General features: G+C 41.4%; 1 protein-coding gene across 2 annotated transcripts in view; it reads left to right on the forward strand.

Moving 5' to 3' along the window:
• CNTNAP2 (contactin associated protein 2) overlaps positions 1-19,338 on the forward strand; it is a 1,915,008-nt gene extending 1,895,670 nt beyond the window's left edge. For both annotated transcript variants that reach the window (XM_080666270.1, XM_080666271.1), the window contains 2 exons: positions 16,645-16,725; positions 18,088-19,338. In XM_080666270.1, coding sequence (XP_080522396.1) covers positions 16,645-16,725; positions 18,088-18,287 — 281 coding nt within the window. In that variant the 3' untranslated portion in view covers positions 18,288-19,338. The remainder of the gene's footprint in view (positions 1-16,644; positions 16,726-18,087) is intronic.
• Positions 19,339-24,074: the final 4,736 nt, after the last annotated feature.

The raw sequence follows: 24,074 nt of genomic DNA on the forward strand, positions 1-24,074 counted from the left end.
TGTGCTGCAAAGCTTTGTGAAGCTTCCAAAGAAGCCCAAATTGCCCCATTGTCAGAATAGCCAGTTTACAGACTAAACAATTGTTCCTCATACATGGATTCCCATAACATGATGAGGGGTGCTGAGTGCCAAGGGTGCGTCTGAAGAATTCCCTTTCGTGAATGTCACTAGGATCACACCGTGGGCTGGTTTCCTTGTGGGCTGGAATGGCAGGAAGCATTCCTAATGCTGAGAAAAGAGTGAAAATACAAGATGAGCAAAGACAGATGTCAGGGCTACTGAGGAACAGACTTCCCAGGTAAATTCCTCCAAATGCCAGAGTGGATGGGGATAGCACAGGAACTTTGAGACACACAGGTGCTTAAGCCGTTCCAGGTACTCCCTGCATGAGTCCCTGAGCACGTGTGGTCTAAGCCAGCTGCCAATAAATTAGTTTCAAAAACATCTAGATGCTACTTTGGACCAATACAAGGTCATAGTCATTATGTCTTAATTAGCAAATTATTTGCTTTGTGGACTGTGAGATACAGTTGTGGAAACCAAATAGTTTGGATTCATTTGGGTTTTTTCAAAATCATGATTTCTGCATGATAATTTTATTCTTTTGATTGATATAATGAAAAAGTATATAGGGAACACTTCTGTTATTATTCAGTGTGCAAATCAAATTTCTGCACCCCAGGTATTATGGTTGGCCTGTACTATAGACCAATTTGCAAAAAAATGTCCACTTGTACTTGGGCAGAGGTCTTACCAGGTGTTAATCAGTTGCCGTATCGATCTCATCACCATAATTTGTCTCATAATTGGAATTCCCAATTAATTTCCATAATTATGAAAATGTGTATGAAGAAATATGAACTTAATTAGAAGGACAGAAAAGAAGCTTCTGAAGTCTTGTTTAGATAATATGATTTTATTCTTTTCCTTTAGGACCGTGGTCGGCAAACTGTGGTTCACGAGCCACATGCGGCTCTTTGGCCCCTGGAGTGTGGCTCTTCCACAAAATACCACGGCCTGGGCGAGTCTATTTTGAAGAAGTGGCATTAGTAGAAGTTTAAGTTTAAAAAATTTGGCTCTCAAAAGAAATTTCCATCATTGCACTGTTGATATTTGGCTCTGTTGACTAATGAGTTTGCTGACCACTGCTTTAGGTGAATGGGAACATGAGAGAGAATGGGAGGCAGGGGCTGGATATGGGGACAGAGAAAGACAGAGACAGAAAAGACGGTCACTGACTAGCAGCCTCCAGTGGCTTAGTATCAGGGAGGAAAAACTTTTCCTCTGCCTTCTATGTCCAGTAATTAGGGCCTGGCAGATTAAACCGATAAAAGACAGATTAACAGAAGAAAAATGTTTATAGATGTGAAAACTTATAAAAGGGTTAGTTTAATAAATGGTTAAAGGCTTGTATACCTTACTCAGTAGGGAACAGGGAGAGAGAAGAGGTGTCTATGGAGAGAACAAATGGGTTCCTACAAGAACAGGAGAGAGAGAAGCAAGTTTGTGAGCATGCTTGTTTATGCAGGTGGGAGTGGTCTTTCTGACTTCTTTAAGCCATAAAACTCCCCTGGGGAGGGAATTTATGGTAGTTTTACTCTTGTTCTCCTTCCAAAGGGGAGTAAAAGCCACTCAGAAGGGGGAATTATGGCAGCCTCATTTCCCTGAAATTTCTATGTTTAATCAGATAACAGAAACTCCAAAAAAAAAATCTCTTTCTGCAGCTGTTGAATTGCAAATGTCCTCAGTTTAAACTAATCTTTAGCTTCTAAGTGTATCCCCACATCAGCAAATGCACCCTAGTCTCTGTGAGCCTAAGTTCAGCATTCAGGATTCTGATTGGAAGGTTTTGCTTTCTTCAGATAATCTTCCTGTGAGAGTAGAATAAGAATCCTTGCTGTCAGATAGTCAGAAACAAAGCAAGAGTATATAAACAAAATGCCATTGCTGGCTGTGAATCATGTCTTTCTTAAGTCTGTGTAGGTATAGGACAGAGAGAGGACAAGGATGAGGGCTGGTCAGTCCTGGTTTGAATAGAGGACATTTGAGTACCTCATTGTGTCTGGTGCCTTAGAAAGGGTGGTCCTCAACCAGAAGATGAGGAGCATTTGGAAGCTCATTAGAAATGCAGAATCTCAGGCCCTCACCCAAGACCCACTGTGTCAGCATCTACATTTTATCAAGATTCCCAGGTGAGGTACCATGTGCACAATCAAGTTTGAAAGCACTCACCTAGTTCAGTGGTCCTCAATCTCAGATGCACTTTCAAATTACGTGGGGAGCTTTCCAAAACCCCAGTATCCAGGCTATACCCCTGACCAATGAAATCTGACACCCTGGGGGTGAGATGCAGGTATCCATCTATGTGAGACCTCCTTGGGGGGAGGTGGGATTCCAATGTGTAGCCAAGATTGAGGATTACTCTTCAAATAAGAGAGAAGCTTACTAATAGCCCCCTTGATGAGCCCTTTTAAATAAGGTTACCAAAAGAAAAGGAAATTAATACCCAAATAATGCAACAACAACAACAAAAAAGTTTATGAAAAGCAATGAAGCCTTTAGATGGGGAAGTCTCAAATTGAAAAGCTGTAGCAATAAGCTTGCAAAAGGTTGGGCTTCTCTGACCATCTTATAAGGAAGCTCATGGAGACACAGATTTCTTCTAAACGTGAGGGCAGCCGATCGGCTTCGTGAAACTGGAAAAGCGGACTTCAGACAAACCAACAAGAATTCCACAGTTTGGCGCTGAACTCTGGCTCTCATTAAAGGGTGTCATTATAGAAGTTGCTGACCCCAGGAAGGAACCTCAGTTTGAGGAAAATGTCCAAATATTATTCAATTTATTGAATCAACTGCAAACGTAATTTGAAAGGATAAGGGGCGGGGGGGGGGGGGGGGGGGCGGCGTTGCTACTTAACATGAAGATCTGGCCCTGCCGGTGTTGCTCAGTTGGATGAGCACCAGTTCGATTTCTGGTCAGAGCACATGCCCAGGTTGTGAGTTTGCATTAATTTGATTACATCAATTCTGCTCTGTTAGGAACATCCAGTCACTGTTTTTTCTGCCTGGTTTTCCCCATTGATAAGAGGCAACGCCTGTTTCTAAAGCACATCATTAGGGTCCTGAGGAATATTTTTAGAACAATAGTTATAAGGTAGAAAAAACACACCCAGCCCTGAGTTTTGGTGCATTAAAGGTCGCAGAGCAGCGGGAAATTGCTGGGACCCACATCTCAATCACGGGCTCTGTTCTTTCTCTTGGTCGAATCCAGGAATTTCTTTCCTTGAAACAGCAAGGATTTCCCAGCAGAAGTACAACCACGGACAGCAGGGCACATTCTGCAAAAAAAAAAAAATAAAAACAAAACAAACACACGAGTCAGATGCTGTAAATCTCTGCACTAAGGACCAACTCCAAACTGTACAGCCCCAGGGCATTCCTAGTATGCCTTGAGGTGTTTTATCACATTCATGATACTTGATACAGAATACATCAGACCAAAGGCCACACACATCCTAGGACCTTTTATAAAATATTATACCCTAGACAGAGCACTCTAAGACAGCCTTGGGCAAACTACGGCCTGCGGGCCGGATCCGTCTGTTCTATCCGGTTCTCTTGCTCTCCCCTCCGCCCCTTTACTTTGAATTTATATTAGTTCACACAAACACTCCATCCATGCTTTTGTTCCGGCCCTCCGGTTCAGTTTAAGAACCCATTGTGGCCCTCAAGTCAAAAAGTTTGCCCACCCCTGCTCTAAGATGTAAGGTTCATTCCCTAAGGAATTTTCTGTTTATAAAGATTATAACTAGTTATAAAGATTTATAAAGGACTTCTAGTGCGTAATATTCTCAGCACAGGTATGTGACGTTTGTCCATACCTCTGCTAATTTACAAATATACCGTGTGCACCCCAGAAGGCCCCAGAGAATCAGCCTCTGCTGGGTGCTGGCAGTTGAACAGTCTCCACTGTAACCTTGACTTCCCTGGCTCCCACCCTTAAGCTAACCTGCATCTGATACTGAGGGACTCTTGACCAAGAACTCTCAATGGGTGAAACATGGAAAACCCAGGAGCACTGAGCAAGTGGAAAAACAGTTAACCACGGCCCAATTCTCCTCCTGCCCAAATCCAGGGTCAAGGTTGTCAGGAAGCCGGGAGGATCCAAACCCAGACTTATCCAGGGGATTCACTCAGATTCACAGAGCTATTGTAAAACCAGCCCTCTTAGGAATGTGTTCTCCCAAATAAATTGGGAGCTCGATGGAATCTGGTACCAGGGATCACTCAAGGTAACAACCTCGCCCAGTTAGATTCCAGAGCACAGTCTGCCAGCTACTTCAAACTGAGAAATGAGGCTTGAACTCACCACAGCACTTGACCCCTGGGAATGTGAGTTTGAATTCTAAAGGCACCCCTACCCTGCCTCTAAGGTCATGATTTTTAATGACTTGATTTCTTATCTATATTCCAAATTTCCTTTCCACCATCTGAAGATAAAATATTTTTATATCTTCATATGCAAAAGAGTTATGAATATGATGAACATTTAAAAACTGAATATATTTATTCAGTTTCCTTCATAATTACAAGCTGGTAGGTGGTTTTCTTTACCACCTGCAAGCACTTAAAATAATCTTTCCAGCTTTTATACTGACATCTTAATTATTTCTGAGCAGTTCCCTTTTTGCATCCTTACGCTAAGATTACATGATTAATGCGTTCAATCCCTGACACCTAATCTTTTTATTCTCTTGTGTGTCTTTTCTCCTCATCAGTGACCCACACAGGTAACATTTATTCAAGTGCAAAGAACAATTATTATTCCTCCTTTTCTAATGTGCATTTTTCCTACAAATGATGCAAATTCTGCTTTTCTACAAGAGCACCAAGCACATTTACACAGCTTAAGTTAAATATAATATTAAGGTTACAGATATCTGGTCCATTAGTCATTTAAGTTGTTCCCATCTTTTGTTTCCATAATGACTAACTTTGCACATGTGACATTGTTGAATAAAGGTATGTATTTTTAATTTTGATAGCTATTATATTTGATTTACATCAGCCTCCAATGATTTAGTACCCCCAATCCAATACGGTATGAGTGTCTTTTTCCCCACACCCTCAATAACACAGTACATCATAATCTTTTAAACTTGCTACATTTTATTGAAAAAATGAAATTTTATTGTTTTTATTTGGATTTTATTAATTATGAGTGAGCTTAAGTATCTTTGTATACATTTATAAGTCACTTGTATTTATTTTCCATGAACTGCCTATTTATGTTCCTTAACCAAATATTTAGTCTTTCCTATTTGTTGGTCATTTACTACTTAACTTATATGAATTCTTTATATATTAAGTAAATTAGTATTTTACTATGTTTGAGTGTTTTTCTAGTTTGATCTCTCTATTTTTTTTTCATTTATGGGGTGTGATTTTTTTTTCATGTAATTTTAAAAAATGTTTGCATGGTGAAATAAAAATGTTTTATGGCTTTTTGTCATCTCCATTCAGAAATTTTTTTAAATTTTCTCTAGAAAATTTTAGTCCTATTTTTTATATTATAGATTTAGGTTTTCTTCTGGTTAGATTTTTTTCCCTCAAAGAACCAGCTTTGGATTTATTTATTAGTGCTATTATTTTTCTGTTTGCTTTTATCACTTGCTTTTACTTAACTTCTTTAAATTTATATTTGCCGCTCTTTAACTTTGTAATTTGAATGTTTAATTATCTCATTTTCATTATTGGGGATGGGGGGGTATCATCCTCTTACAGAGGAATGTGGACCAAAGTTAACAAATCTCAGCTCTAAGCCCAAAACTCTCACTTCTGACCCCACCTCCAACACTGCACGTTCCAGATGCAGAGTCTTGGCATTAATATTCTTAACTAGATGTTTATTTAAGGGGCCTGAAAAGACTTTAGAGGCTGCCTTAAGCTGCCACAGCCTCCCACATCACAGAACAGATTTGTCAAGCCTGTGTTTTGCAAAGCAGTGAGGGCCATGGTGAGAAATGATAGGCAGCCAACCTCTCATAAGTGGCTGCAGGGATGGGCAGTGAGGTTGGATTCCCTGCAGCACCACACCCTGCTCACCATCCTCTTTCCTGAACTGCTCTCTAGTCACTCCAGCATGTCAGGGGCTGCCTTTGCTCCCAGGTTCTATTCTTTTCCAAACAGAATTGTTTAACTCTCTGAAACTCCACCGCAAATAAATCAAAAGGGTCACAAACATCAACTATGGGACAATGTCTACGGTCCTTGTTCCTCCCTTTGCGGGCGTCACTTTCAGTCCCAGATTCCCTCTGCCTTTCTACTTTTCTTTCCCTTGACCCTTTTAATAGATTTTGAGCCACAAGGAGGGCAGAATTCTCTCCCAGTCTTCTCTCTGTACTCACCCCACTTCGGCCACCCCACCGGGCAGGGTCCTTAGAGAGGCCTCTCTCCAGGGTTCTGTGCCTGGCCATCATCTCAGCTGTGGTCCCTCTCACGTGGGGCTGGGGAAATGCAGGGAAACACAGGCGTCCTCGCTGCTATGGCAACTTCTCTGGCGATGGCAGAACCACTGACTCCAGCAAATCACGGTATTCGTTTTTGCCTCAATTTTGTGCCGCAGAAAGAGCAGGTGGATTCTTGATTCTGCTGTTCAGTTTCTAGCTAGGAACAACCCCAGAAGGCTCAGGGGGGAAAACTAAAATCAACTTTATGTTAACATCTAAATATACAATAAACCATATGAAAGTTATTTTAAAGATGGAGACCAAATCGCTTTGACATTTCCCTCTTGGGAATGGCAAAGAGTGTTTTTCAAGAATTGACTTGGGAATTTTAACTTTTAAAAAACTGAAAAGGATAAATGACAGTTTAAAATTGTAAAGGACTTTAGTTGCTGAAATGCTGTCAGGGCAAGATTTTGTTTCATCTACGGGGGCCTATATGTATGAGTGGACATTATTAGCCACCTTTTAAAGAAGGAAAATGAGCCCAGCCGGCATGGCTCAGTGGTTGACCATAGACCTATGAACCAGGAGGTCAAGGTTCAATTTCTGGTCAGGGCACATGCCCAGGTTACAGGTTCAATCCCTAGTGCAGGAGGCAGCCAATCAAGGATTCTCTCTCATCATTGATGTTTCTATCTCTCTCTCCCTTCCTCTCTGAAGTCAATAAAAATGTATTTTAAAAAATAAATAACTAGCTACGTAAAGATAAGGGAAATGAGACTCAGAGAAAGCAAATGCCTTCATGCCCTCAAGTAAGAGCAGAGTGGCTGCTGTGGACTAGCTCAACCCTGCGTCAGTCACACCTGGAGACTCCTGCGGGCCGCTCCCATCCCGAGATGCCTGCTGTGCGGTCAAGGCTGGGGCCCAGCCCCCCGTTTACAGCACAGGCTGAAAGGTACACAGAGACCAGCATTGCCAGGCCTAAATTTCAGGAAGATGCCCTTCAGATTCAGTGCTTTCCCCACTTCTCCTTCTTCTCCAGGAAAATAATCAAATTTAAACATAAAAGATTTCCAGTTCTTTATTGTGAACTGTTTTCCTGTCTTCTGCCACCCCATGAATATAAAGTGGAAGTCTGAAATAATAAGTGCTCTGCATACCTGTAGGTGAAATTCCTGCTGCTCTGCACACTCCCCCTTCCCCGCTTTTTTTTCTTTCTCTCTTTTTTGATACACGCCCAGGATGGTTAGAGCCAATTAAGTACTTTTTTCACACTCTGTTGACATGAATGAGAGGAAGGGCTGTGACAGTCATGTGGCTCAGGCTGCACATAGATCTCAGCATCTGGATCCTGATGGGAGCCGGCACCTGGAGGAGGCCGTTGGTGGGGAAGCATCAGGAAGCGTTAGAAGCCTTTTCTTTTCCCGTGGTTTCTTCAGTGGCCATTAGTCATTCCACCTGCCAACAAGCAAAGACACTGTCTTTTGAGATCTCAGGTTCATCCAGGAAGAACAACTCAGAAGATGACGGAAATATCCAGCAAGGGGGTTGTAGCGTCAGTTTTCTGAGGTCAGCCTTCTTAGAAGACAAGACACGTCTTGGGATTGGAATTACATGTTTCACTTGTGCTAATGCAACTGAAAAGAGTATTTCAAAAGCACGGGCCCTGCTGGGCATTGATAAAAGACTTAAAATACGTGCAGAATTAATTTTTAAAGCACTTTAGCTTTGCTCCCTGCCCTTTCTAATCGTCCACACCATGCAGCCGGGAGCCAGTCAGCGGGCTGGATCCCGGTAGACAACACTGTGTTCTCAGAAACCCTCCTCATCTGTGTCCTGGTTTCTGAGCACTGAGGAATAAAAAAGGGTCAATTTTACATTTTGATGAAAGAGCAATTACAACAGACGTCCTGCAAACCAAAGCCAAAGCCGGATGAATATTGGCAGAGCGAGTCCACGGAGAGCAGGAGCACATTCATCGTCTAAAACTGAAGACGTGTTCTGCACACTGAGATAGAAAGGTTATAGCAGAACATTAAGTGTTTTTCCAAATGCATTTTATTATTCCCCGTACTTACCTCAAAAGACATACAATGATAGCAGAAGCAAAGCAGTAATATTCTGTTGTTTCTAAAACAGGCAAATTATGGCCCTTGAATTGACTAGAAATTCGCAAAGGGGCGTGAGAGGAGACCCTTCTTCCTTGCCTGTCTCCTCAGATGATTAAATGTGCCTCAGTACTCTCACAAATGATGAAATCATCTTTTGACTAGATTTTGGGTTATCAAAAAGTTATTTTAATCAAGCTCCCAAGCCAGAAGTTCTGGACATCCAAAGCCTTTGCTAACCCTTGCCCAGTGCCCGGTGGAGGTTTTCTCGGCAGAAGCCTGAAGGCACCAGCTCCAGGGTCTCCCAAAGACGGTCATCTCATGAACAGTGCCAACTCTTGACCACTAGTCTGGGCAAAAACCTCAGGGAATGTCTTTAAAGGTGCGCTTTGGGGCTTATTCACTATGTTTGGTGGCTTTAACTTCTTATTATGGTTATTTTCTCAAGCACCCTCTCCTTGGAAAGTGAGGCTATACCCCTGGTTGGAGCATCATCTGTCATCCCCTATACCAAAAGGTTACAGGTTTGATTTCTGGTTAGGGTACATACACCTAGGTTGCTGGTTCAATCCCCAGTCATGGCATGTAGGGAAGCAACCAATCAATGTTTCTCTCTCACATCAATGTTTCTCTCTCCTTCTCTCCCTTCCTCTCTCTCTAAAAATCAGTGGAAACATATCCTCAGGTGAGGATTTAAAAAAAGAGAGAGCGAGAGAAATAGGGCTAAAGATAATGGAACCATGGGGTGAATTCTCATGTAAGTCAGTACTAGTAAAAGCACACAAATGATTCCGGGGGAGGGGGGGCGCGGGGAGTGTTTAGATGCTCAGAAGGAATTATGAACCACCAAGGTTTCCGTTATAGCTCTGCTACTCAAGTACCCAACCACCTGTGAGAAATGCATACTCCCAGGCCCAGACCAGCCCAATCAGAACCTGCATTTTAACACGACACCAGGTAGTTTGTATACTCCCTAACATTTGAACACTCTGAACCAAAGCACTCAGGAATCAATCTATTTGTTTCCGCAAAAGGCACATTAGAATGAGTTTCAAGGAGGAAGAAAAATCCTAAAGAACCTACCAGCTACACAATGCAGAGCCCTTTTATTCCTGAGCACCAGAACCCTTTGTGAGTTGGAAGGACATGCCCTGAAGGGGATCCCACTGCTGCTGAGGACAATCTGGAAACCGTGTTCTCCCTCAGAAAGGGGTTTGAATGGCACTTCCCAAATTTATCTTATTCCCCCAGCCTTGGGGCTTCTGCATTCCTGCATTCAGTTAATGCCAACATGAGTCTACACTGCCCTGTGGTGGAGAACGACAGAAGTCCCAGGTGAATCCAGAGACTTGGCCGAAGTGACCTGGGCACCTATCAGCTACATGACTGTGACCTATACGCTGTCCTGCGTCTTAGCCTCCCAGGTATAGAGACAGGTTGTGGGATAGAAAGCCAGCTGAAACCATCTGTGATCCTCAGGAGCCCACAACGTTATGCAACCATAACTTCGATGATGGATTTCTAAACAATTATTATTAACAAAAGAAGAAAGTTTGCCCACCTGAGAAATAAGAAGACATCTCTAACATGAAAAAGGATACCACATGACTTACCTTAGTGTTTATGGAATACAAATTCTGAGCTTCTACCAATAATGATATATTTCCTATTAAAATACCTATTTATACTTACTCGGACAAAAGAATGTAATGTCAGCTAGTCTGGGATTATCAGTAAATCTTTTTCCTGAAAAGCAGTTGAGACAATTCAGAAATTGCCTTAAAAAACCACTGGGAGGAGGGAATCGAATAAAATCGATTGCCCATTCAGTCCTTTTGTATAAAAGCTGGCATTATGTACACAACCAAGGCACATAGCAGATGACAGTTTCCTCTACAGATTCTGTTTCTTTTCACCTAAAGAACCTCTTTGAGTCACTGGATCTTGGACACTCATACAGGCTGGAAATGTAAAGTTTTTATTTCACTTGTCAGAGCCAAAACTTCATAATCTCTTCTCCATTTGAAACTAGAGTTCTAACCATCTAGCGTTCTGTGGAAACTGAAGTGACGGGTATACGTATACTGGTAGATATTAGACTGAGGCTCACGAGGCCTCGGCCCACATATTGTTCTCTTGATAAACATCGGCTGGCCTTGACCAATCCCTCCCTCCTGAACGTGATCAGCAGTAGCTTCTCCCAAGATAAAACAGCAGCTCCTTATATCTTCAGCATCTTAATCGAAACCTTTTATTTCACTTGTTTCTAAAATATTAGGCAATAGCAAATGCTTAAAACGCATTACTTGAAAAAAATAATTTTCTGCCATACCACTCAAATTTAAAGGAAGAGAATAAAGCAAAACAAAACAAAGAAGCTGTGAAGAACAAAGGCATATATACATCATCTAGCCCAGACCCCACTGCAAACATAGTGTTGCAATTTAAATTAAATTACAATTAATAGCAGTTTTGTTGCAGTGTCTCACGTTATCACTTTAGATGCTGAAGCTTAAGTGGTTTCCATGGAGATATTTTCTCAAGGAGATGTCAGCTACTCTCTAATTTTTTTGTCCCTGATATATGACAACCTAAAGCTTTTAGTGCCTTTTATTCTGGGGGGTTTTATGTTAGATAACCTCAATTTATTTTTATATGCATTTAAACGAGTGTTTTATTTGCAGTTGGTTTCTGAGCCTAAAGTCTACAATTTTACATATTTTGAAACATAGTAAATAAGAACCACAACTACCTCATTTATATTCTGTAGTGAAAAAATAATAATCTTGATTATTCCATCTTCTCCCTACCTGCTTAATGGCACAGGCAAGAAATTTGAGGCTAAAGAATGCAAATCTCTTTTTAATAACCTATTCTTAAAACTGTCTAAATTCCATTTATTGTACTTAAGCACCTGCCTTGAAATTTCTATTAATTTTCAAATTCTAAAAATGCAATAAAAATTACATTCTGACAGGAATGTTTAAAAGCACAATTAGCACTATTCATGATTTCACAAGTGCTTCTAGAATGGTGATCACCATTCTCTCTGGGCTGGTTGGGCCCCTGAGGGATTGCTGCTGGCACCAGGACTATTGGGCTTCTGTTCTGCAGTGCTGGTTCAGAGCCCTCAGTTTATCACGTGGTTCAGCTGATACTGTCATCATGTGGAATTATCCTTTGTCAGACAAAAAATGTCTCTTCATGCTCAGCTTTTGAAGCTGGACAAGTGCAGTCAGAGCTTTTAGATATCATTGGTCTCCAGAGAGAGCCCCCCAACCACAGAGAAGCAATTAGGCTAAGTTAGTGGGTTGCCATAAAAGCATGTCATATTGTTGACAATTGGATAGAGCCAGTGTAGACCGATCCCTTCTCATCAGAGAGAGGTCAGATTAGTTTTTGCAAGTGGTTTCTGGAGCCAATTTCCTGGTTCAAACCCTGGCTCCTCCTGTTACTGGTCATGGGATCTCAGACACATTTTTAGCTTCCCAAGTGGTAATATGCCCATCTCACAAGGCTCACATAAGGATGAAATGAGTTAATATATGAAAAGGACTTAAAACAGGACCTGACTTGTAGGATGTGCTATTATTATTTCCTAAACAGCTTGTTCCTGCAATGTGAATATTATGTGAATTGACAATTAAAAACATGTTTGGTATCCTGGGCCCTAGAGAGTTTTATATCTGAGGAAAGTGTAGTCAATGCCATTGATGACTCATTTCACGTAATCCTAGAATTTAGAGCTTTGCTACTTGTCACATATAAATACCCTACTTGGTCACTGGGGGCTTTGGTTGTATAATGGGCCTTAGGTCTGGGCAGGTGGGTTCAGAACTTGTCACTGGCACTCGAGCCCTGGTTGTCCCAGCTGCCAGGGAAGGACACCACACACACCCCTGCCCAGCATGCAGATAGGAGAGTGCCAATCGGACTCTCATTGGCTTTCCTGAGAAATCCTTCCAAGAAGGTGGCAAGGGGAAGGGCACACTGCCCTTAGAAAAGAGAATAAAAGATCCTTGTTTTCCGTTCTTTTGGGGGGAAGGAAAGTGCATTTTTACTCACCCAATTCTAATATCTGACCTTTTTATTGGATTCATATAATTATGGGAATGACTTCCCCTGGGCCTGCTCTTACAAAGTATGTGTGTTATTTCCTTTTTCCCCCCCAACCTGAAGATGGAGGAGGGGAAAGGAAACACCAGTGCTGAGCTCTCAGGTTGTGCCTCACATGGAAGGCAAAGGAAGAACCTATTTGTTAAGGAGACTGTGATCCATATCTGAATATGTTGACGTCTATGATGAATTTGCCTTCTCTGAGTGAGAAGGGCTGTAGTGCATCTATGGGCTCTGAGGCCTCAGCCAGGCTATTTCATGAGCACGTTCAAGGGTGGAGACTCTCTCATCCTCAATTCCTGCATTAACCTGTTTTGTCGTCCTCTGTTGGTGGGGGAGAAGAGAAGAGCTACTCTCTGCATGGTACAAATGAAGCATGGTCTATGGATAGAATGAACAAACAGCCAGGGAGATAAGCAGAGATACACACAGTTCTGTGAGACTCTTAATCAGAGCTGGAACAGCTTTTGTGGCCATCATCATGCAGTATCATTTGGGGATCCCCCAAAAAAGTGTATTGAAAATAGCCTTTGCCTGTTTGATGCAAATCTGGTCTTGAGACTATTAATATCTAAAGTCTATTTTGAACTACTCATGACATTTTCCAAAATATAGGCTCCTTGATACTCCAGTACCACCAAAATTGCTGTGTTCTAGCAAACTTGGGAAAGTTAGCCACAAAGTGGAGCATGTGCCATGGACAAGCTTTGTGGTCTGGTCCCAGGCATGTTTCTTGGTATCCATGTTTCTCTATGAGCATTTCCAAGAGGCTCTTGGTCCCCAAGAAGAAGGACAGATGAGATTAAATCATTTGGAATATATCTATTAAAATAGCCATAACTCTGCTCACCAGAATAATGTGAATTTGCCTCAAGGGAGCGAGCACTCATGTGCATTAAGACAACTAGGTTTAAGTTATCAATAAAGCCATGAAAATGGGGATGCTCGTGCTAAAAAAAAAACAGAACCCTGCTCTTAGTTTCACGAGGACTTCTGTTGTACCTGTGGGTTTTCCACTGATTGTTCTCAGCTCATCACCAAAGGCTGGTGGACACAGGAATCATTAGTAGCCTCTCTGTATTCAATATGTTCATTGCCTTTATTGGGAAGAATAAGAATGCTGCTTTGCTTTAAGAGTTGGGTTAGGTTTAGGCAGCTGACTTTTAAAATTGTATTTGCATGGTAGTCTTTATTAGCAGAAGAAGCTACACAAACATTTACACACCTCTTAATGGGCTGATTTTCATTGCACCAGTCAACGAGCATCCAATTAACTCTGTTTCTTGTCTGCACTGTTTGTCATTGGGACTGCAAACATAATTAAGACTGGCCCCTGACTTTAAGAGGGTGACTATTGCACAAGGAGTGACAAGAATTGAGATGATGGCCATTGAAAAGAGGGTCAGACACATATCTGAGGTGGTTGGGGATAGTTTCAGGAAAGACATAGGATTTCATGGACAAAGAGAGGAAAGGCAAACCAGAAGTCTAGACAGAGAGTGCCATGTGGATGAGCCAAGGCACATCAACTGGAAGCACAGGAATCCATGTGCCTAGAATGTTGAGTACGGAATGTGGTGGCTCTATGAGGGAAGAGGCAGGAGAGAGATTCAGCTCAAAGGGAGCTTTGCTCCATTTGCTGAAGAGTTCAGATTTATACCAAAGACAATTCTTATATCAAAGACAATCCTAGGATATTTGTAAATATTCTCTGCTGGCTCTTCTCCTTGGGTCATCTCAGGTCACATCTATACTGTCCACTATTGCTTATGTCAGTAACTTCAAGGGAACCAGGAGAAGCATATCAATATCTCTAAATATCTGTGTTAACTCAGTTTTGTGGCCAAGGATGCAAAGCCATGAAGCAGGCTTTGAAGCAAAGAGAAACTATGCTATGTTCTACCATCCACATCACCTGAAGCAGAAAAGCAACCAATTTCATAGTCTTGTGAATATCACACAATCCTATACAATAAGCCTATATAATAAAAGGGTAACATGCAAATCGACCAAACGATGGAACGACTGGTCACTATGACGCGCACTGACCACCAGGGGGCAGGCGCTCAATGCAGGAGCTGACCCCTGGTGGTCAGTGCACTCCCCCTGTGGGGGAGCCACAAGCTGGGCTCAGGGCTGGAGAGCACAGTGGCTGAAGCAGAAGCCTCTCCCGCCTCTGCGGCAGCGCTAAGAATGTCTGACTGAGGGCACAGGCCAGGCTGAGAGAACCACCCTCCAGGCTCCCCCCGACCCCCCGCCGCAGGGCACGAATGTCGTACACCAGGCCTCTAGTAGAATAATAACTGAATTACCACTGTGAGTTTTTGTCACTATAACTTAATATATTTTGAAGGTTCAGATTATTTAAAGGAGGGCAGAAGATTTCTGTATATTTTCAAAAGGAGATGAGAAATATGACCCAACTCACAAAATATCCAAATATCTAGTAAGTAGATCTCTCTGCCTGAGTGTCCTGTAGACACTTCAACCTTGACATGTCGAAAACAAAACAAATTTTTCTCACCCATCCCCTATAAAAGGTTCTTCGTCTCATAGGCCCTGCCCAAGCTGAACTGTCTGAGGCCTGACTTCCTCCACAACCCACCTGTCTGTCTCCCCACAGCCCTAAAAGGTAGGATAGGGAAGTTTATTGACTGTGGAGTTAACCCTACCTGGGTTCTGATCCCACCTAGGCCACTTACAAGCTTGATGATTTTTTTAGAAGGACATGGGCTAAATGGTGTCCAGAGTGAGTTGTTAACAACATCAAAAGGCCTAGAAACTGTGCCATAATTGGATGTAGGTGAAGATATAAGCTTTAATCCTTGAAAAGCAACTCTTGTTCTTTGAATTGTAGTCTTCATCAGGAATTGTGTGTATTAATAACCAAATCTTGCCCTGGCCAATGTGGCTTATTTGGTTGAGTGTCATCCTGTGCACCAAAAGGTTGCTGGTTCTCTCTCTCTCTCTCCCTCTACCTTCCTCTCTCTCTAATGTCAATAAAAACATATATATTTTTAAATGCCTTTTTTTAAAGAAAAAAAACTGAGTCCTTACTAAGATATTCCCTGAATCATAACACAAACCTATTTCATCAGTGTGTACACATTTAATTATGCCAAATAACTACTGTAAATTTTTTATTTTTACTGGTGCCATTCAGTAGCCATGATTCTGGTTAGACTAAGGTAGTCTGCCTTCAGAGAAGCTGCTGTTGGAAGATTTATCTTAAAGCGTAACTTCTCAAGCACAAGTCCAGCAAATATGAAATCATTTTTTAATTTAAATTATCTTACATGAATGATAATAACTCTCCTGACCTATATACAGACTTCATAATGTTTGCCTTTTGCATGCTTTATATTTATTTTATCTTAGAGAAGTCACTAAGTTTAATACAACTGATTCTTATATTTTTTATAATAAGGAAAGAAAGAGAATATTTATTAGGTAATTAATATTCTTCTCAGCTCTCATGAAATATTACCCCCTTATAAAATGTTCCTGAAGTGTACAATGTTTTGTTAGAGCCCTGTAAAATATTAATATCAAGAAGTGATTACTTTTTAAAGCAATGCTGCACGCTTTAACAAGCTCATCTGTAAGTACAGCCACTGCCACCAGTTGTGAATGGGATAAAAGTGGGCAGGAGGCAGGTTTCAGCGAAACTGAAGTATTGTGATCCATAAGCTGTCTGTCCGTGGAACTGGAGCAGGCAGCCCGGGTAGTTTAAGAGTCTAATATTCCTCCAAAGGAGTTGCAGCACTGCTCTGCGAAGGAAACCGGCAGGAATGGAGGTGGATGTTGCTGTGATTCTCCTGGGAAACAGCAGCAAGATGGGTCCACCTGAAAGGGCATCTCATTTGGGAAAACGGGAAGTAAAGCGTTGTATGAAGAGATAGGTGCCACGTTCCTTGGGATGAATGGTAAAGCTCACTCTCCAACCTGACTTTCCATTTCTTTCCCTACAGCCAGTGCTGATTTTCCATATAACCCAGGACAAGGCCAAGCTATCAGAAATGGAGTCAACAGAAACTCGGCCATCATTGGAGGTAGGTGGGTACAGAACAGGCTTTCCTGTGGCTACTCACCTATGGGGAGCAGTCATTTTTCACTTTTTAAAAATATATTTTTATTGATTCCAGAAAGCAGGGGGAGGGTGAGAGAGATAGAAATATCAACGATGAGAGAGAAACATTGATTGGCTGCCTCCCGCACGTCCCACTCTGAGCCTACCGTGACCTTCTGGTTCATAGGTCAATGCTCAATCCTGAGCCATGCCGGCCAGGCCGGAAGCAATAGAAAAACAAGTTGTGTAGATTTTTAGTATTCGTTTTGCTATTTAAATATGGCTTCAGATTATGAAGTATGGATGTGGATAAACTGTGGAAATGTAACCTGGCTACTTTCTAATGCACACCTGTAAAAAAAGAATAATGGTGAGCTAGCCAGAATCTGAATATGTAAGTAAGTAGCTGAGAGGCAATAGGCCAGGACATGAACTTACTCCCTCCTATCTTTTTTTACTTTCATTCTCTCACGTCCCAAATGGTCCAGGATAGCTTACTACAAAAATTGGAAAGACTGTGCCGTTCTAGTTTCAGAAAACTAATAAGCCAGAGTATTTAATTTGTTCCAGTCTTTTCTTCTGACCATGGCTACATGTAGAATAATTAGACTCTCCTGGGATAATCCTTATACTTGGATCAATATGATAACCTGTTGCCCACTGCCATATTCTCTCCCTGCTTCTGCCTCTCTGAGTATAACATATATATGTATGATGCTGCTTAATCACAATTCCGAAGTTTGTCATATGCTTTTTCTTCATCTATTGAGATTATCATATGATTTTTCTCCTTTATTTGCCTAATGTGATAAATTACATTGCTTTATTTTTTTAATGTGAAACCAATCTTGTATTTCTAGAATTAACACCACTTATAATAATATATTTTTTACATATTGCTAGGTTCGATTTTTAAATTTTATTTAAGAGGAATATTGCTTGATGATTTTCTTTTTCATGATGTGTTTATCTGGGTTTAGTATCAGGATAATACTGGTCTCATAAAATGAGTTGAGTAGGATTTCCTCCTCCTCTATTTTAAGAAAGATGTGTAAGATTAGTATTGTTTCCTTAGGTCATGTTTTTTAGGTCATCTACATTCTTATTGATTTTCTGTTTAATTGTTCCATTAGTTACTGAGAGAAGAGTGTTGAAATCTCCAAGTCTGTGAATTGGTCTAATTCTCCTTTCAATTCTGTTTGTTTTTGCAGTTATTGTTTTTGGAGGTTTGTGTTTTTATGGGAGAGGGTAGTGTTTGAAGAAACCATGGTGAAGTGGGGGGAAAAGTGTTTATGTGATATGTCAGATTAAGTTTAACCTGTAGTCCTTGTCCTGTCTCCACCAGGGGTCATTGCTGTGGTGATTTTCACCATTCTCTGCACCTTGGTCTTCCTCATTCGCTACATGTTCCGTCACAAGGGCACCTACCACACCAACGAAGCGAAGGGAGCAGAGTCGGCAGAGAGCGCAGATGCTGCCATCATGAACAACGACCCCAACTTCACAGAGACCATTGATGAAAGCAAAAAGGAATGGCTCATTTGAGGGGTGGCTCTTTGGCTGTGGGATAGGGAGGGGGAAGGGAAGGGGACAAAAGCACCCTGCTTCATACTCTTGAGCACATCCTTTAAAATATCAGCACAAGTTGGGGGAGGCAAGCAACAGAAAATTCTTGAGACTGATCGCCACACACAAAAAATATATAATAATACTTTTTAATATTTCTTTATAGCTGAGTTCTCCCTTCTGTATCAAAACAAAATAATACAAAAAATGCTTTTAGAGTTTAAGCAATGGTTGAAATTTGTAGGTAAAATCTGTCTTATTTTGTGTGTGTTTAGAAGTGTTCTAAAAATCCATGGTAACAGGGCAAGTTTTCTACATTTTTAAGAGCCCTTAGAACGTGCATATTTTTTCTTGAGAAAAGCTGATGCACAGTCACGTGGCTTCCAGCATTCTTTTCCTTTCACATATAGTCAACTTTTAATGGGCTATTATAGCTACTAGTTCATGTTCATATAATGTTTCTTTTTGGTATCCTATAAAAATTGGAGAAGGAAAGAAAGAGGCAGAGAGAACCTATTATTTGCCAGTTTTCAATTAGACCTCAGCCTGTGCCGGTTTTCTGAGATTTCCTGCCTAAAGCTGTCAAAGGAAGAAGGTGTATGGCACCTGGGAGGTAGCAACATCATCAACACAGCGGAGAGAAGCATTAAGTACCAGGGCAAGTAGTTTCACATTGGGATTGTGGGTTTTATTTTTCAATGAATTCTGCGAGATTGTATTGTTCTATGTTTGTAGTCTTAGATCTATTCAGTATCTGTACCTTTCACTGGTGTCCAACTGAAAAAAGATTTTCCTCCGCTCATACTGGGTTATGTTACATGGATGTGTAAGCATCTCATTGTGGGATTAGAGACACATGTCACGATCCATTTGCTCTGTTTCTTTCATAGTTGTAGCAAGAATATGGACACTGTCTGGCTAATGCATAAATTAAGTGGTTCTCAGTTTGCTTTAAATCTCTAATTTTTAAGCCCCTGTGACAAACTAGCAGACAATGAATGGACACAATAAAGCCAAGTTTTGATTGCTATTTGTACTTCTACTACTCTGGAATCCTATGGGGAAAACACTGCCATGTTTTACATCATCTACTCCCTGTATCGCTCCATCTCAAACAGACATGCTGCGTTGGTTCAGGGATCTTCCTTGGCAGATACATTTGAAGCTCTGGTTCACCACAAACCTGGTCTCCAAAATTGCTTCTCACAGAATGAATCTGTCTAGTCAATCACACCTCACTTTAATCAGGAACTTTTACCAATTATTCCAACAAATAACTCATTGGTTTTATTTAAAAATAATAGACTTATAGTATGTAAACCAATGAGACAGAGATCCTATTGGAACATCTAAAAAATAATTTCACTTATTTAATAAAGGATTACATAAGTTATTTCTAGAATGACTGCCATTTATGGTCATTATAGTTCAGGCTCTTATCCTTAATACTTTTTAAAAAAATTTTTAGACTCCAATATTAGATCACTTGTTTTCCTTCTCCTGCTAGGTAAGATGAGGTTAAAAAGGTATCAATGCTGTTTTTCTGATAGCCTGCCTCAGTAAAATGGAAATTCTAGTTTACTTGTATATATGCATACTTTTCAACTTACTTGGTATGCCGAAGTTTTTGGAGGATCTCAATTTCCTGAGTCAGGAAAATGTTGTCCATAGCTGCCAGAGGTACGTGGCACAAGTACTGGCACATTCCACAGGAGACACCACCCATTCAAGCCAAGGTGACAGAACACACGGGAATCCAAACCCCTTTTTCCAGTTGCTGACCTCAGGTCCTCTCATGAACCCCCTTCACTAAGAAGGGTCTTAATTGCTCTCCTGTAAAACACATTAAAAATGAAAAATATTTAATATGATAAATATCAGAACACTGTAACATTTACAAATGACATAGAAAACAACGGCTATTGATTGAACCAAGATGCCTCCATTCGGGGCTCTTTTATGTATTATCACATTGAAAAAGCAAAGTTTAAACGTTGTGTTATAGAAATGTTTCTGATTTTTTTAAAGCCTATTTTTACAGGCATTACCTTTGTACTTAACAAATAATGCAGATTGGTTATTTCTTGCATTTTCCTTGATAGCTTTGTTCTCTATATATGGTATTGTCTCAACACTTCCCCATTCCCCCAAATGGTTAGGGAATTAAAACAATCAAAACAGTCCCTGATACTAAAATGTCCTCACCCTTTCTCTTTTCTTCTTCTTTCCACTTTCCTGCTATAAAATGTTAAAAGTAATACCCAACACTTCTCTGACCCAATTTCCAAACCAAGGGCACTGGATTGCCTACTGGGATCAGGGGGTCTCCCGCAGCACCATCATTTGGGATGTTTAGGATGGACAGAGGTATGACCGTCTCTGCCCTTAAAGGGCTTACATTCCGGCCAGCAGACAGGACACAAAAAGGTGGATAAGGAATTACGTGCCAAAAGAAGGCTGGAGATCTTGGCTTCTCTTTGGGACTGTGGTCTTCACAATAATTCCTAAGTCTATTTATGAAGCCTATATCCAGTGCTTTCTAAATGGTAAATAATTTGTTTATGTGAAGAAAGGAAACCAGCTTCTTTCCAGCTCCCTCCCTTAAAAGTTTAGGACAGTGCAGCCTAGCTAGCCGGACATAGGGCCCAAGCGCGGTGCCTAACCTTGCTTCGTCAACCATACTCCGAAGAATCTCAACATCTTCCATCCCAATGAATCAGCAGGCAAGCACAAAAGGCCAGTGGTCATGCATCTTTACATGATAGGAATAGACAAACAAAACCGTTTTTTAAAAGGAGAGGCTGGTTTACAGTCACAGGGAAAGCTCCTCCTGGGCTTAGTGTTGCTTATGTAGGAAATGGCTCCTGTGTATAAAGCAAGCACCTATGTTCTGAGAAGCCAGCAGTGGGGACTTTGAATGAACGTAAAATCAGTGCCATTCTAAGCTCTCAAAATAACATTCCATAGAGCTCAAGGAAGCTAGCTCCAGAGATGAGAAGTTACTTTAAGCTCTTCTCTGGCCCTTCTTTATAAGACTACATTTTTCCTTATGGCTTTCAACCAACTGCTCAAATCAAGCAACTTACGTGAAGTTTTTACTGAAGAGCTGGCAACGAGAGTTTGGAGTGAGTGCCTTTGTTGGAAAATGTCCTGTTGCCTGCGTTTGATAAACAAGCCACCTTTGCTAACAGGAGCAGGAATTGAGGGGCACAGGGAAAAGAATTGGTACAAGCCGAAGAGGTTTTCATGTTATGGTTGAACATCTGTTGAACCACCAGGTGCCAGCTGAGAGCTGGGCACACAGACACAAGCCACACCAGAGAAGGCACTTGAGGAAACAGCTACAGCTACCGGATAAGAAAGCAGAGTGTCGGCGAAAGGTCAGGAAGAAGCTTTGATTTCCCTCTACAGCAGGATCAGTTCTTTTCTAGCCTTCCACTTGTTCTTCCGGTGTAAACATGTTCATGGTTGCTTTATGTCTCACACCTCCAAACGATTAGCACCTAGTTTGAACCTCTTCATATGTTCTCCTTTTCATCATCCTACCAAGCAGTTTTCAAAAAGAAAGGCAGCAAATTATCAAATCGTGTTATTCATTGAATTCCAGTTACCCGGCCAAATACAGGTCACAAGCTGCCATCCCAGTAGAACGAGCTGATCCTGAAATTGATGAGAAATGATAATAGTGAGTCTTGCCAATTTGGACTAAAAAACAATGGGCACCATTTTTTAAATGACATTTGGGGAGTGAGGAACCTGAGAGTCAGCTGACAGAGTGCCAACCCTTCCTCTTGCTCCCTGCTTTGCTCTGTGACTTTTGCCAAGTTGCTGAACCTCTGTTCTCCTTTGCCTATATTTAAGTTAGAGCTGTTTTACCGACTTTATAGGACAATTGTGAGGGGCACCGACTCCTGACGGGAGAATACTTGGAAACCCAAATATAAGGGCCAGAGTCAACGGAGCCTAGTAGAAGACATGCTTTCTGGGTTGTGGATGTAAGTCACGTCCAAAGAAACAATGTGGCCATGTCAGGGAAGGTGGAGAGAAGCAGGGCATCACTGTACAACTAACTGCTAAGTTATTCATCAGGTAGACTGCCAAGGGGCCAACTGTCAATACTGCGAGAGGCAACACAGCCCAGACAGAGCCAGAGAAATCAGGACTTTGCGTGCATAAAGCCCTAAGTTCCCACTCATCCGCCTGTAGTTTACCCTAGCCCTCGGTGTGATTTACTGGCTTCTAAGTAAGACAATACGAACAACAAATGTGACTTTTTGCGTAGCCTGCTGGCTCTGCATGATAACATTGGAAACGTCCTATTCCTTACCCAGCAGTATTTTTTGGATACAGGTGGTATGTAAACCGATTGTAAAGCACAGTTGAAAAGTTGGTTAACTCCTGTTGAGCACAGACTGGCAGAGGTAATAAAGGCAGAGGGGCACCTAGATATTAATGTCTAACATGCATTCACAAGTTTATTTTCCAGATGAAAATGTTCTTTAAGAACAGGTCTATGGACGGTCTGCACCATTCTCAAGCCCTGGCTTATTTCTAGTCAGTGCTGGACTTTGGATGGCTATGAGAACACAGAGGCCCCTCTCACAGAGGCCAAGAGACAGTTCCCAGTGTCGCTCATTCTAAGTTTTCTTTCGTCGCGTTTTCCTTTTTTTTTTTTTTTTTTTTTTCAGTGAGCATGGTGACTAGGGAGGTTAGCGTTGTGAAAAGTTGGCCTAAATATTCTTTCTGTAAAGTCAATGAGGGTCCCATTCCTGTGAAATAACACAAAATTTCACTCTCTAAAAGCAGCAGCATGTAAACTAGAATGAAAGAAGGAAATTATGTATGTATGCCTAATATTCTTTGTGAATGTTCTTTCATTTAACTAAAATTATATTAGAAACCAGGTTGATAAATAAAAAAATCCAAAATAGTTTTAATTATCCTAAAAGCAGTTTTCTGTGTTTTGTTCCACTTGATTCTCTTAGAAGCAATTATCAGCTTTCAGCAAAGAAAGTTCCAAGCCCTAAAGTATACATCTCTTGGGAACATAATCTTTCCAAAGCTGTGAAGATACAGCCCCTCCTCAAAGACAGGTATTATGTAGACGCACCCGTTGTTAACCTTCCTTGGCCACACACTCCTCCTCTCCCATTTTTCTTAAAGTGCTTCATGGATATTGGCTTCATGTTTTGGTTTAATGTACACACAGCTTGGTAAAATGTGGACAGAGTCCAGCGATGTCCAGAGCTTATTCTGAGCCTTATTCGGAATGAGGAAGTAACACTGGATGATGGACACAGGGATCCAGGCCAGTGAACTAGATCCCAGGGCTCTGCACTGCCTGGAGGTGCCGACCTTCCTAAATGTACTCCGTGTGTATTAAGAGCTGTTGTCCTGAGTTATCACTCCCACTTTCTGGTCTTCCGTTACCATTGGGAAGGCATTTTCTCTTCATCAGTTCTCAGTGAAAGCTTTAAATATATTTTTAATGCCAGTTAACACCCAACCTCTCTGTTCCTCAGCAGTTCTCAGGGCCAATCCACAGCCACAGCAGTGGCACGCCAGTCCATTTAGAAAGCATTATGCCATAGGATCTTGTCATCATGCTGCTTTGTGAATGTGGTCCAACAGGTACAGGGAGAATGTCATCAAGTCCCTTGACAATCAGCACTTCTAAATGTTCTTAGCAAACACATGTTTAAAGGGTGAGCCAGCAAGTCCAGGATTTACTGTCTGCAACAAGAGCATTTGAGCCAGGACATGCTC

This window comes from Plecotus auritus, assembly GCF_963455305.1.
Source record: "Plecotus auritus genome assembly, chromosome: 4".
Lineage (NCBI taxonomy): Eukaryota > Metazoa > Chordata > Mammalia > Chiroptera > Vespertilionidae > Plecotus > Plecotus auritus.